The 15,988-nt window shown below is 43.2% G+C and overlaps 1 protein-coding gene across 2 annotated transcripts in view; it reads left to right on the forward strand.

Annotated features, from left to right (window-relative positions):
- Positions 1-1,682: 1,682 nt before the first annotated feature.
- LOC141995205 (CD99 antigen-like) overlaps positions 1,683-15,988 on the forward strand; it is a 35,390-nt gene continuing 21,084 nt past the window's right edge. Inside the window, exon 1 of one of the 2 annotated variants that reach the window (XM_074966207.1) lies at positions 1,683-1,964. In XM_074966207.1, coding sequence (XP_074822308.1) covers positions 1,904-1,964 — 61 coding nt within the window. In that variant the 5' untranslated portion in view covers positions 1,683-1,903. The remainder of the gene's footprint in view (positions 1,965-15,988) is intronic. The other variant, XM_074966199.1, reaches the window with a different exon arrangement.

Consider the following 15,988-nt stretch of genomic DNA (forward strand, 5'->3'; position numbering starts at 1 on the left):
ATTATTTTTGTATGTATTTTGGCAAAAAGACCTTCAAATTGTTCTTTAGCTCTACCTAGTCCCTAGGGAGATAGGTATGGTTCAGTACAGTACAAGGGTTCAGTCCTGCAAGTGATGAGTGGGATTACTCGTGTACGGCAGTGCAGATTACAGGATAGGCTTTTAATATTGTATAATATCTGGGGAAGCAGGCAGAGATAAAGGACGATATCCTTTGTGGCAAAGATGTAATACCTCTAAATTGTAACTTCCATGAAGAAATAAATATGGGTTATTTAGCTGTGTTTAAATAAAAAAGTCTTATATTTGTAAACAGTCCTCCCATATCTGAATAATTCACATAAAAACTAAATATGGCACTTAAATACTGTGACATGTTGCACAAGAGAATTTTAATTTAGTCAGAAGAAGTCCAATCTTGCATTGCTTGTGCATCCCAAATTCTCTGCAACATCAAGGAGAGTTTCTGATGTCCAAGCAAAGGAGCAGCTAGCCCTGTGCAGGCAAGATTGGCAGGCTTCTTAACATATGTTTAATTTTAGATAACCTTTTTCAGTAAGTGCAGAAAGAAAATGTGGCTGGATGAAGGTGCGATCTAGCCTAGCAGACCCTGCATTTCAACTATCAAAGCCTGAGAGAGGATTTAATTCATCTAGTTCAGCTCCTTTTGGGACTTATTTTAAATATCTCCCATGTTTGCAGTTAGGCCTGTGAGAGCTAGATGCTAGTGAGAGGTTTTAGAGCTGCAAAACACAAGTCCAGATGTCCAACATCCTCCCTCATAAAAGTCTGAGTGCTTTTCATAGTTGGATTCCACCCATTCCCAGGGACAGGTCCCAAGCATGAAATCTGAATCTGGCTTTTGACCCCTCTCCCCTTCCACTTCCTACAACACCTGGGAGTCAAGAGATCCTCTCTCTTTTCAACAGGTATGGAGACAAAAGGAAAGGAGTTTTCCATACCATGCTAACCCTGAAAGAGGCCAACCCCTGCCAATTCACTTTCTGGAGGCAAGAAACTTATACCTAGCAGAGTCATCTGAAACTGGGAAAGATTAGAGAGATAATATATTTTATTGGACGAATAAAAGATATTGCCTCACCCATGTTGTCTTTTAGTATCATGGGACCTACCTGGCTACAACTACACTGCATACAATCCAAGGAAGAAGTCAGTTTCTTTGCAGGTCCAGAAAAGAGCTCCCTGCTACCGCTTTTGCTAGACAGCAAGGGGAAAAACAGCTTTTGGCTTCTATTGCGTTGAGTCATTGCTCGCTCTCTCTCTCTGCACCAGTTTCAGGCACAGATCTGCACTCTGACAACCTTCCTGCCCTTCCACTGCAAACCCTCCCCGTGCCCGTTAGCAGCCTAACGTGCTGGCTGCACTCCCAAGCTATTTTCCGCAGCTCGGGGACAGCCTCTCCCCAGCTGCAGGGCGAGCCCTGCTGCACCGCACCGCACCCGCTCGCCTCCCGTGACCTAAGGCGTGGCATGCCCTGGCAGGCTCGCACTGTCTCTTCTCCCTGCCAGCTGTGGGGGGGGGGGTGGGGGAGGGGGAGGGGGAGGGAGCGGGTTGGCTGCCCCTTCGTCTCATTGGCTGTCTGGGGCCAGCTCTCCCTTCGGATTGGCTGCCTGCCCCTGGGAGGTAGGAGTCTTGGAGAGAGCGGGCAACCCCATGCCTTTTTTGGCTGCGGGGCTCGCGCTGGAATTGCTGTTTGCGCAGCAGGCTCCTGTGCGCGGGGAGGGCTGTGGCTGCTGCTGCCGCCTGCGGCGCACCCGTGACCCGCTCCTGCCGGGAGTGGAGTTAGTGGCTTCTTGGAAAGAAAGTTGAGAGAGAGGGTGGGCGCGTGGGAAACCTGAGGGGAAAGTTTGCACCTTAGTCCCCGGAGCGGCAGCAGCGGATCATGCAGCGGGGGAGACTCACCCTCCTAGTGTCTCTGGCTTTTCTCCTGCTCCACGTGAGAGGTAAGAAGGTGGAGCAGACGCTGGGGCGAGAGGGTGGGTGGCTGCCTGCCGTGCAACTGGCCCTTCTTTCCCTTTGCCCCGCCGGGGATCCGTGGCGGGGGTTTTCCTGTGGGGCTCTGCTCCCCCACCCAGCCCTCCCTTTTGCCACCTAGGGTTGGGTGCTGGGAGCTGTGGCCGGCTGCCAGCATAGACGGAACAAAGGAGGGGCTGTATTGGGAGCGGGCAGGAGGCTGGTGGGGCGCCCAGGCGGGAGATCTGCGTGGCTCTGAGGGCGGGGCTGTATCGCGGGCGGGGCTGTATCGCAGGCGGGGCAGTGCCCGGAGCTCCCCTGAGCCCATACAGCGGGGCGCGCCCCGGGACCCCTCGCGCTGGCCCCGGCTGGGCGAGAGCGGACGAAGAGCGGGAGGCGGGCGCGCCAAGCGGCGGGAGGTGTCGCTGGGGTCGGGAGCTCCAGGCACGGGTGTGCGCCCTGGGTCCACAAGTGGCTGGTCTCCCACCGCAGCCTCCCTAGGTGGGATGAGCCTGGTGGTCTGCCTCTGATCCCCCAGCGACAGCCACCCGAGAAGTCCTCGGATAGAGGCAGCCGGATGGGGGGGAAAAGCCTTCCTCTTCTGCGAGCAGGAGGGGCGTGCCACGCTTTAGTTGGCGACTCCTTTTTTTGCGGTTGAATTTAATCCCTGGGGAAACTGGATCTGCAGTGATTGTGGGGAAATCGCCTTAACTGTGGACACTGAACATGGCGCTACTGGAAATGAGGCAGAGGGCGAGGGGTTTACCACAGGGCTGAGGCAGGGAAATAAACCAGGTATATTATGTGGGACCGGTTGTCCTGCTTACTGTCTGGTTTGGGAGAACTGAAAGGATCTGGGAGTTGTCTCTTTATGTATTGCTAGCCTGGGGAGGAGAAATGCTACATACGTGCTGGGAATCCTTAGCTGCTTTCCTGCCCCACCCTAACAGCGTGGTGTGTCTAGCTGCCATCTTTCAGAGGAGGTGGGATGCCTGAAGGGCACATCATTCCTCCACTAGATCTGCACAGAGTGGTCCTCCTCACATTTGCCAGTTGAGCCATAGATACATAAAGGGTAATGTGGTCACTTACAGAGGAGGTGATGTCCTTTAAAATAAACACCACAATTGCTAAGCTTCATGATCTTACTTGTACCGTATGAAACGTTTGTTTTTTTCACCTCTCACTTTATATATTGTATGTACCAAATCAGTTGCTCTATTTTGCTGTGTTTTTATTAGTTTGTGTGTAGGAGGAGGTGGGAAATGGCCCACCTTGATTATCATACACATTGTAAGGAGAGTGATCACTTTAGATAAGCTATTACCAGCAGGAGAGTGGGGTGGGGGGAGAGAAAACCTTTTGTAGTGATAAACACCCATTTTTTCATGGTCTGTGTGTATAAAAACATCTTATGTATTTTCCACAGTATGCATCCGATGAAGTGAGCTGTAGCTCACAAAAGCTTATGCTCAAATAAATTGGTTAGTTTCTAAGGTGCCACAAGTACTCCTTTTTCTTTTTGCGAATACAGACTAACACGGCTGTTACTCTGAAAACTGAGACTTTTGGCACCGTCAGAGCTCTAAAACAGCTTCCATTTTAGGAAAGAAAGAGGAGGTACTTTAAGTCAGAGCAACAGTTAACGCTAACTTTCTAGTGGGTATCAGCACAATTATTATACTATGGGAAACGCCAAGGTAAACAAACAAACTTTGACAATTTCCCTTTGGTTTTAGTATTCTTATTAGCAGACTTTAAGCCTTGAAACTTTTGCCCAATTTTTTTGCACAGAATATTTAAAAACAAGAGGTTGAATGCTAGGATTCTGATGCATTATTTGGAGAAATGCAGCGACAGAGGCTAAAACTACTTTATCCAATAAGAAGTTATGTAAACTCTATTGGCTAAGATCTGATGTGATATAAGGATATAGGATACAAATAGTAACTTACTTTGCACAATTTGTTATTTAATTACTTCTTGCAAGGATGGTATTATTTTTGCCACACTCCAAAGAAGGCTAGGTTTCAGAGTAGCAGCTGGGTTAGCCTGTATTCGCAAAAAGAAAAGGAGTACTTGTGGCACCTTAGAGACTAACCAATTTATTTGAGCATAAGCTTTCGTGAGCTACAGCTCACTTCATCGGATGCATACAGTGGAAAATATAATGGGGAGATTGTTTCATGTTCTCTGTGTATATAAAATCTGTTACCATACAGACTGTAACAAGAGTGACCAGGAAAGGTGAGCTATTACCAGCAAGGCGGGGGGGGGGGGGGTCTTTTGTAGTGATAATCAAGGTGGGCCATTTCCAGCACTTTACAAGAACGGTAGGAGGGGAAATAAACAAGGAGAAATAGTTTTACTTTGTGTAATGACACATCCATTCCAGTCTTTATTCAAGCCTAAGTTAATTGTATCCAGTTTGCAAATTAATTCCAATTCTGCAGTCTCTCGTTGGAGTCTGTTTTTGAAGTTTTTTTTGTTGAAGAATTGCCACTTTTAGGCTAGTTGATGCTATGTAGTCATATTTTTTGTGTCAGATATTTAGCAAAACTGTTAGTGTAAAATCACTTGTTGCTGCAGAGCTCCAGAGGACATGCCATAGGGAAAGGAGGATGTTAAGTGTTTGACAAATCTTTGCAAGGAGGTAAATTGTTCTGATATGATCAGTAACCTTAACTTAGCTTGTTGTGCCTGGGGTTACAGTTCATAATGTGAATGCATTATCCCAACCAAATGCGTAAAAGACAAATATCAGGTTTCAGAGTAACAGCCGTGTTAGTCTGTATTCGTAAAAAGAAAAAAGAAAAGGAGTACTTGTGGCACCTTAGAGACTAAGGTGCCACAAGTACTCCTTTTCTTTTTTCTTTTTACAAAAAGACAAATAGGATCTTTTTTTTTTTTTTTTTTAAACAATACTTGTATGCATTCATGCATGGTATGAAGAAAGCTTCAGTTTTAACCAGCGTGAAGCTACTTTAAATAAAGCAATTTACATCAATTATCTAAATCACTTGATTTTAAAATATCATCAGTCTAAACCAGGTGGAGGCTTTGCAAAACTAATTTGAAAACTTGTGCTCTTACAACATTAAGCTAAAAATATCCTAAATTTTTAAATGGGTTTTTAAAATCCCAATGTCTGTAGGGTATCTTATTTGAATTTTCACTACTTTGTCAGTAGCAGTTCTGTAAATGTAAGACACTGATCCTGCAAACACTTAAGCAGTTGCATAACTATACTCACATGAATAGCCCTATTAACTTCAGTGGGGACTACTCCTGTTCCTAAAGTTAAGCATGAGGGTTTGCAGCATCAGGGGCTAGCACTGTATTTTTTTAATTAAACGTCTCTCTAAATGGCATAAAATCTTTCTCATTCTAAAACAAAATTGCTTCAGTGTTAATTAATGATGTTATAAACACAAGCTAAATTTCTTTTAAAATAAGAGCCTAAAGTTAAGCTTGCATTTAGACACGTGCAGGTGAGATTTTCATGGTGTGAAACGTCATAGCAGAAAAAAATCTCTATGTAGCTGCTGAAATTTTACTAACAATTAGAAAATTTAAAAAATAAATATAAAACAACCACCTTATCATGTTAAGACTATAAAATAGAAAGAATGTGAAGAACTAGAAATTTATAGATAAAAATTGTGATTTTAACCTCATTTGGCCTCATTTCTACACTTCTTTAGTTGATTTAAATTCAGACTTTGGAAAAAAATGGTCAAAATACAGTTAAATTATGCATTTTAATGTTGATAGCAGGTGGATCAAATTCCCCCAGGCATCATTCTGAAAATGTAAATTCCATTGTATCCTATTGCTATTCCCCAATTTCTGGTGGGGGTATCATTTTATTGAGCCACACATACTATACTATGAAGCTGAAAATGTGCAGCAGGCTATTCTTTACCTCTGTCACTGAAAAGAGTTCAGATCTGTGACTCAGACTCTGAAGGCTTTTACTTTTTACACTGATAATTTATATAAAAGGACAACTGTGCATGCTAAATCAAAATGACTTCAGTGCAGCAGTTCTTTGAAGTCATGACAGTGTAGCTTGGCAACTGTTGAACACTCCTCAGCTCTACACTGCACGGCCAGAAACAATTTCTATATATTAATGTTTGCTGTTACTACTTTGGCATGTCACGTGGGGTGGCAGCTATACTTAAAATGTTTGTCCTTGTCTGACGCTCGTTAGTGTGATCCACATACTGGGGAAGGCCCTATTTGAGTGGAGGATACAGTTTAGTAAGGAGCTACTGTAATTGACATGTCCTTTATTCCTTTAGTATTGCAAGAAGATGAAAGAGCACCCAGAAATCTACTAGCCAGAGACCAATAGGACAAGAGTGTGTAAAGGGTATGAGGGGAGGGAGGAGGAAGGCAAGTCACCAGGGAGTTCCAGGGGTCAGGGTTCATCTTCAGCTGGTAGAAAAGGGGAGGGTACATGGGTTTGTACCTGGTTGCATTTCCTTTTTCCTTAGAATGTGGGAGGGGGGAACAACACTTCATCCTCCCTATGAATCTTTGACTAGTGTTTGATAAATTTGAAATCCCAGGGCTACTTGTTGGGAAAGGAGTAAGTGGTAGCAGCAGCATTGAAGTCTTCTGTCAGCAGACTCAGACAGCACCACAACAGTTAACATTTGGAAGGTTCTTTGCAATCATAAGGAGACCACTAATGAAAGCAGAAATTATGTAGAAGCTGGTGACTTAGTGTGTGTGATACCTATACGCACACGTTTGCTAGAGAGAGTTTCTTACTTGCCATGGAAGTAAATTTTTCAAGGTTGGGTATTGCATTAGTGCAGTGTACAGGAACGAGTTAAACAGCTTCTATTAAAGAAGTTGCTATTTCTCTACACACAACACTGAAAACACAGCCCATAAAAGAGGATTTCTAAGGTTTCATACAAAGCTTGTCACCAAGTCATGAAGCAGATTCCCTGTAATAGTCTCTTACTTGGTAGTTTAATTGCTTCTGGCTTAAGTAGTTTATTCAGTCGTTTGAGAAATGAACAGTATATCATGCCAATAAAATTTGTTTGCATTTGAGATGTGAGCTAAATAAAGAACTCCACCAAATATTTTGGGACAAGACAGCTTAAAGTGCATCAAATGAAATAAAAATCCAACTTTTTATTATGAGAGAAAGGAAACACAAATGCAACTTTAAGCCACAGTCTCAACAGAAAACATGAAGGATTTAGAAGTGTGACAAATCATATGTACATTGAAAAGGAGTACTTGTGGCACCTGAGAGACTAACCAATTTATTTGAGCATGAGCTTTCATGAGCTACCGCTCACTTCTTACCAGCAGGAGAGTGAGTTTGTGTGTGTGTGGGGGGGGGGGGGGCGGGCGGAGGGTGAGAACCTGGATTTGTGCTGGAAATGGCCCAACTTGATGATCACTTTAGATAAGCTATTACCAGCAGGAGAGTGGGGTGGGAGGAGGTATTGTTTCATGGTCTCTGTGTATATAATGTCTTCTGCAGTTTCCACAGTATGCATCCGATGAAGTGAGCTGTAGCTCACGAAAGCTCATGCTCAAATAAATTGGTTAGTCTCTAAGGTGCCACAAGTACTCCTTTTCTTTTTGCGAATACAGACTAACACGGCTGTTACTCTGAAACCTGTCATATGTACATTAGCACTCCTCAAATATCCAGTCTTAATTCCCTTCCCCTAAGTAGGTTTCTATCATCAATGTACAAAATATCAAATGGACACTTTTATAAAAGAAATGTCTTTAACTGTACTTGTTAAAAGACGACAAAAGTCATTAGTAACTAAACTGGTAATTCACTCCACATTTTACTGGTCTCTATTCTTCTCACATTTTGAGTGACTTAATAGTCTTTCTTCTTGGATCTCTGCCAGCAGTTTTATAGATATTCCCCACCCGACCTCAAATGTATACTTATTGTGTACAGTAGAACCTCAGTTACGAACACCAGAGTTATGAACTGATCAGTCAACTACACGCCTCATTTTGAACTGGAAGTACGCAATCAGGCAGCAGCAGAGACTAAATTAAAAAAAAGAAAAAGGCAAATTCAATACAGTACTGTTAAATGTAAACTACTAAAAAAAAAAAAATAAAGGGAAACCAGCATTTTTCTTCTGTATAGTAAAGTTTCAAAGCTGAATTAAGTCAATGTTCAGTTGTAAACTTTTGAAAGAATCACCGTAACATTTTGTTCAGAGCTACAAACATTTCAGAGTTACAAACATCTCGGGAATGGAGGCTGTTTGTAACTCTGAGGTTCTACTGTATAACTTTCAGCTTTGTGCAGGATGGAGGGTGAGAATACTTCATCCGCAAGATCTGTTCACAAGAAATCTTTTAATCCCAGGTCTTTTCTTTTGAGTAATAGAATTTTGGTCTAGGTAAAAATAAGTTTGGGGTGGTTGTTGGTTTTTTTTGCTTTTGTCCCTTCACACAGGATATCCATTGCCTTTTTTGTTGTCTGCCAAATCTTAGTTGTTTGAGTCTGAATAAAAGGTTCCAAGTTGGTATTTTTATTAAACAAAAGCTGTTTGTAAACTCCAGGGCTTATGTTGTCTGGATCTGATCTGTTGACATTTTAGTTATGTTCTCTTCTCACTCACACTGGTCCTTTTTATTTAAATTTTAAACTAGACCACAGACATTCATTTCACATTTTTCTTTATTTAATTTTTGCTCAAAACTAGTGAATTGTTTCACAAATAGAAATTAAACTGTGGGGATACAAAAGTTATTTAATACAAAATTCTCTACCTAATGCTGGGTCTGCAGTTTTAAAACAGAGTATATCTAATAGGCTTGGTGTTAATGATACAGTTGTTAGTAGAGTTTAATCTTAAAGATGCTCACTCCAAAGGATTACTCTTTCAATCTCAATGTCAAGAATTATAACATTCATAAACCAGTCGGAGAACACTTCAATCTCTCTGGTCACTCGATTTCAGACCTAAAGGTCGCAATATTAGAACAAAAAGACTTCAAAAACAGACTCCAAGGAGAGACTGCTGAATTGGAATTAATTTGCAAACTGGATACAATTAACTTAGACTTGAATAGAGACTGGGAGTGGATGTGTCACTACACAAAGTAAAATTATCCCCCGCTCCTCGCTGTTAACTGCTGGAAATGGCCCACCTTGATTATCACCACAAAAGGTTTTCTCTTCCCCCCCCCCCCCCCCCCCCCCGGTAATAGCTCATCTTAAGTGATCACTCTCCTTACAGTGTGTATGATAACACCCATTTTTTCATGTTCTGTGTGTATGTAAATCTCCTCAAATTTTCCACTGAATGCATCCGATGAAGTGAGCTGTAGCTCACGAAAGCTTATGCTCAAATAAATTGGTTAGTCTCTAAGGTGCCACTAGTACTCCTTTTCTCCTTTCAATCTGTGGTGCCTCGTGCACAAAACAAGTTAACCCTTATTTTGTCTTCCTAATCCCTGCCCCACATTTGGGGCAACCTACATTTGGGGGCAGGAGGGATAGCATGCTTAAGAGGTGAGTAGCAGAGTAGGGCTTTGGTAAAGGGTTCTGGGAATCTTGTGCAAAAGGCTCTTGGAAGCTGGTGGAGCAGAGTCTTTCTTCAGACCCCCCCTTCTCAGTTTTCTTGGTTTTGTTTTTTCCTTTATCAGATACTTGTTTTTCTTTTGTTCATTCCTCTTTTCCATTACACTCCTTCAGTATTATATATCCATTCCTCCTAACACCACTCATCTGCATTCTCCCTCTTCCACCAACCCCCACAGCTATGCACTCTCACTGCGCAACCCCAACACAACACTGTCACCCACATCTCCAAATCCTGTGCAACAATCCTGCATCCCAGTCGCTCTTCCAGCATCCTCTCTGGTAACTCCCACACATACATAGCAGTCACCGGTTAAAGCAAACCACTCCATGATTCCCTCCCCACAGCAATTCTGCACCATGGTTTCCCTTCCCACATATACAGCAGCCCACTATCCCTCTCCCCTGCAGCAGCCTTCTCCCCACTGCAACCATCCTTCATTCCATCCATCTCCCTGCCTTTCCCACAAGGCACCTGGGAATCCCCACTGCATCCTACAACCACTTCCTGCAGCAAATCCCTGGCTTCCTCTTGCTACCCTCTGTCTTCCACTTCCCTTCCACTCATGTGGCTGTGACCAGGCACCTAAGGGACTGCACCAAGCCCTTTTGAATGTCCCATGTCTGCAGCCAACAGTGGTGAAATTTGTGGTGGGAGTTGAGGCTTGAAATCTCATCATGTTGCCTTGATCAACGTGTATTCCATATTTTACAGGGGGGCTAGGGCATTTTCAGGGCCATAATGAATCCCCCGGTGGCCGCAGGCTGTATCGCACTGTATAGTGTAACCACTACACTTGCAACCAAATCATGCAAATTGATCTTTGAACGTAGATGCTTACACCTGTATGGAGTCACTCAACTTCATTGGGTTTCTGGGTACATGTAAGCATCTGGCTACACTGAACCTATTGGAGGAGTCAGAGGAAGAGACTGCGGGATGGATTATGTGACGGGTTCGGTCACAGAGATCCCCTTGGGATTGTTACCTGATGTGCTGGAATTACCTCTGAGCCCGTTTGTCCGGCCAGCTTGGGACTCCAGAACCCTGCCTTGTTGAACCAGACACGCTAGCATGCTGCAACACAAACGCATGTCTGGTCCACGCCCCTAAAGCTGCAGACTTTAACCAAAAACTGCTCAGCAGGTCACCTATCTCCAGCAGCCAGACACCCAGTTCCCAATGGGATCCAAACCCTTAAATCTGTTTTACTCTGTTTAAAGCTTATACAGGGTAAACTCGTAAATTGTCCACCCTCTATAACACTTGTAGAGAGAGATGCACAGCTGTTTCCTCCCCCAGGTATTAATCACTTATTCTGGGTTTACTAATTAACAAAAGTGATTCTATTAGTATAAAAAGGATTTAAGTGGTTTAAAGTAATAGACAGAACAAAGTAAGTCACCAAGCAAAATAAAGCAAAAACACACAAGTCTAAGCCTAATACGTTAAGAAACTGTTTACAAGTAAAATCTCACCCTCAGAGATGTTTCAATAAGCCTCTTCCACAAACTAGACTCCTTCCTAGGGTGGGCCCAATCCTTTCCCCTGGTACAGTCCTTGTTGGTTCCAGGTGGTAACTAGGGGATTTCTCATGACTGGCAGCCCCCTTTTATAGGTTTGGCCCAAGGCAGGAATCTTTTCTCTCTGGGTCCCCACCCCTCCTTCAGAATGGAAAAGTACCAGATTTAAGATGGATTTCAGCATAATGTGACATGGTCACATGTCCTGTGAGATCCCCAGCCTCCATTCTTCCTGGGCTGGCTTACAGGAACATGGGAAGGCTTGCAAGTAAACAGCCATTTACAACCAATTGTGCTAGTAAATGGGAGCCATCAAGATTCTAAACCACCATCAGTGGCCCACACTTCACATAGTTACAATAGGACCCCAGAGTTATACTTTATATTTCTAAAAAAAGGAGGACTTGTGGCACCTTAGAGACTAACAAATTTATTTGAACATAAGCTTTCGTGAGCTACAGCTCACTTCATTTGTTAGTCTCTAAGGTGCTCCCTCCCACTGCCTCAGGACTGACTGCTTCCGCTGCTGTCTGAATTTAGGAGACAGCATGCCGACACACTCACTCCCCAATACACACTCTGTCTCTCCTCCCTCACCCCACCCCCATACACACCAGACATGCCAAACCCATGAAAAAAACACAGAAATTGTGCTTGTGAGTTGCTTGTTGGCTAGTTTTTGGCTTGTTGCTTGTTGCTTCTTCTATTTTTTTTTTTTTTTGATCGGCTCCCAGCAAGGGGGGGCAAGCAGGGGATGGGGGGGAGAGAGAACTCTCAAGTGTGGTAAGCTCACCTCTGGGGGGAATAACTTTCCCAGAAACAAACATGGCAAACATTTAGCCCTATGCTATCTGACTGTGTGCTCCAAGACCATACTGAGGAAAATAGTCACCTCATTTCTGAACCTATGTCCTTACTGACCCTAACCTTGTGAAACTAAATTCTGGTATAGAATTAGTTCTGGCATGTGGGTAGTGATTTGAAGGTTGGACACTGGATCTTGGGCCTTAATCTACCCAGCCCAACTGAATGGCTTCAGAGGCGGCTCCCAGATTTGTTGTTGCTATGCAGCTGGACTGGTTTTGGTTTCTGGATAACAGCTGTCATTAGCCTTACTAAACGCTGAGCTCCTTGTGGCAGATTCTGTAACCTCCTGTTTACCCTACTCTTGTGTACTCTAGTCAGATGTTCATCTGGTGATTCAAAGTACGCTACCCCTAACTCTTTCTTCCTAAACTAAATGCTCCTGTCAAGCCATCCACATTATCAGCACCAGAGCTTGTTTTGTTTGTGATGCAAGCCCTCAGTGAATAGGTTTCTCTTGTTACAAAATGTGCCACAATTCCTAATTTCTCTTATCCAGTCTTGAATGGGTATTAACAAAGATCAACATAATTTGTGATACATCCCCTGAGTTCCAGCATGCTCCACAGACACATGTGGAAACATGAAATTCAAACTACAGTATGTGTGGGAGAAAGGTGGCCTCTTGAATGGATGTTCACTTCTGTCAAAGGATCCTGTGTACATTTTCACTTCTGTTCAGTGGAAGGAATGGTCTGTTCTGAACTTCAGCTTCAGGAACTGAAAAGTGATAATGGACAACTGCTTATTTGCTCCTTGTTTAAGTACCCCATCACTTTAAAAATGTCATTGCTACCTTGGAAGGGGTGTCTAGAAACCATTCTTTTTGCATAAAGGCCTGTTGGGAGACTTTTGTATGTGAACAAATAACCTTGGTAAGTCAAATACATCTTGAGCAATAGGAAAGAAATGTAGGTTTCTCTTTTTATTGGTCCTAGAGGAAGCTTAACTGTCATGGTTACCAATGTTTTTTCTGACTGTGAACATGCCAAATCCAGCAGGACTGAATATGCAGCTAATAGGTGCTTTTTTTGTATTTAGAAAATCTTCACTTCATAGTCTATCTGTATCCTTGTCTCCTACTTAGAATTTAAGCTCTTTGAAGTAGGGTCAGTCTTCTTTTTGTATATTACCTAGCACAGTAGGGTCCTGGTCCACGACTGGAGCTCCTAGCTACTACCACAGTGCAAATAATTAATAGAAAATAAACTTAAAGATTTTCATATATGAGCAAAGTTTTGATAGGTGAAGTCATGTAAGAGGGTTGCAGACTGAAAACTACGGTACAGGATTTCAGTTCTGAAGATTTCATGGTATGCTGCTGCAGAGCTAATTATAAGCTGCTGCTTGGCAATGTCTGTAAACATCTTGTCACAGTTTTTTGCCTGATCAGGACTGGTGCCCACAACTCTACCTAGAATGAGATGACTAATGCAGCTGCAAGTTCTATTTCTCCCGCAGTGAGTCATCATCACATTCAAGTTTCTCTGCTTAAAACTTTAAAAAAAGCAGTTTTTGCAGAGTTATAAGGGGAACATAGATTAAGAGGAATAAAAAAGTTTTCACGTTCTCCTGCACTGTTGTTAGTAAATTGTTTTTTCTTTTTTGGTTCTAGCTGTTTGTGACATTAACTATTTTGGGGGGGAAAAAACTGTCAGAATGTGGGCTATGCAGTAGATGTTTTTAGTCTTGGATCACTGTATGTTGACAGGAGGCAAATAACGGAATTGGAAACAAATGCCAGTGAGCTCAGAAAAGCAGTTCCTAGGTTTAAACTTCAAATAAAAATAAAATTGTGCAAAATACTTTAAAGTGTTACTTTTACTGATTGCTTATTTGCAGACCTATCTACCATAGTCCCTCATGGCTGGGTAGCAGATATTCCCATCCTTCTTATAGGCCCACTGAAGGAGGGGGGAAAAATGGAATTATTGGTGGGGTATAGAACTTAGCTAGCTAGTTCATTTTATCATCCCTTTATCATTGTGGTGTTTGGCGTTATGGTCAATTCATATGCTATTTCATAGATAGTCAATGTATGCTAAATAGATTTAAATTGTAGGATAATAGAAGTGTAAGACTGACAATTATTTAGGAGTGATGAGTGTGTGTTAGGTATATAAGTAAAGCATGGCTGGAATACAAGGCCTATAGTGGGGTGGCCAACCTGAGCCTGAGAAGGAGCCAGAATTTACCAATGTACAATGCCGAAGAGCCACAGTAACACGTCGGCAGCACCTCCACCTCCCTCCCATGCCTCCTGCCTGGCTGATCAGCTGTTTTGCATGTGCAGGAGGCTCTGAGGAGTAGGGGGGAGGAAGGAGGGTACAGCACGTTTGGCGAAGGGGCGGGGGCTTTGGGGGAAGGGGTGGAGTGGGGGCAGGGCCTGGGGCAGAGCAGGGGGTTGAGCAGTGAGCACTCCCCGGCACACTGGAAAGTTGGTGTCTGTAGCTCCAGCCTCACAGTCGGCACCTATGCAAGGAGCTGAATATTAACCTCTGAAGAGCCAAATGTGGCTCTAGAGCCACAGGTTGGCCACCCCTGTCATATAGGCCAAGACCTGTAAAATTTTAGCTTAGTAATACTAGGCCAGGCTTAAGAATGCTTGGCATGAGTGGGTGATCTAGGAATAACCTTATGCCAGGAAGGTCACAGGATCACTATAAAAGATGTGCCCGATGTTACAAAAAACTAGATGGCAATAAACTGCAGGGTATTGTTCGAGATCATGGGACACCTGTTGTAAGATCATGGAATGTCCTGTCGTGACTGCAGCATACATGCTGTGCATAGATGCTAATAAGAATAGCGAACGTAAGAAACAGCCTATGAAAAATGGGGCACTCCAATATTCATGGGGTGTGGAAGTACAGATAAGGGAAACCCTCCTATATCTGCATTAGGTGTGATCAGAACAACAATATAAAAGAGGTCCCTGGTTATGTAAAAGTGGGAAGACCGTCCCCCCTCCTCCCCCGCAGGAGACCCGAGCAGGAACCATCCCTCTATCAATAATCATCTGCTGAGAGGTCCATCAGGACCCTAGGATATCTTTGAGGATGTGTGTATGACTGCAGCCTTAGTCATTGCATGGGTTTTTGTAGGATTTATATATGTATGGTGTCAAGGTTCCTCCCCCACTCTGAACTCTAGGGTACAGATGTGGGGACCTGCATGAAAACCTCCTAAGCTTACTTTTACCAGCTTAGGTTAAAACTTCCCCAAGGTACAAATTAATTTTATCCTTTGTCCCTGGATCTCCACTGCCACCACCAAACTCTAACTGGGTTTACTGGGAAACGTAGTTTGGACACATCTTTCCCCCCAAAATCCTCCCAACCCTTGCACCCCACTTCCTGGGAAAGGTTTGATAAAAATCCTCACCAATTTGCATAGGTGACCACAGACCCAAACCCTTGGATCTGAGAACAATGAAAAAGCATTCAGTTTTCTTACAAGAAGACTTTTAATAGAAATAGAAGTAAAGGAATCCCCCCTGTAAAATCAGGATGGTAGATACCTTACAGGGTAATTAGATTCAAAACATAGAGAATCCCTCTAGGCAAAACCTTAAGTTACAAAAAAGACACACAGACAGAAATAGTCATTCTATTCAGCACAATTCTTTTCTCAGCCATTAAAAGAAATCATAATCTAATGCCTACCTAGCTAGATTACTTACTAAAAGTTCTAAGACTCCATTCCAGTTCTATCCCCGGCAAAGCAGCATATAGACAGACACACAGACCCTTTGTTTCTCTCCCTCCTCCCAGCTTTTGAAAGTATCTTGTCTCCTCACTGGTCATTTTGGTCAGGTGCCAGCGAGGTTACCTTTAGCTTCTTAACCCTTTACAGGTGAGAGGATTTTTCCTCTGGCCAGGAGAGATTTTAAAGGGGTTTACCCTTCCCTTTATATTTATGACATATGGGTAATTGTAACTTTATACAGATAAGACTTTGTACTTGTGATTGTGTTTGTGGTCGCTATCCTTGGACTTTGTGGTCCTGGAGTCTCCAAATTTGAGAAAA

Source organism: Natator depressus, chromosome 1, assembly GCF_965152275.1.
Source record: "Natator depressus isolate rNatDep1 chromosome 1, rNatDep2.hap1, whole genome shotgun sequence".
In the NCBI taxonomy this organism is placed as follows: domain Eukaryota; kingdom Metazoa; phylum Chordata; order Testudines; family Cheloniidae; genus Natator; species Natator depressus.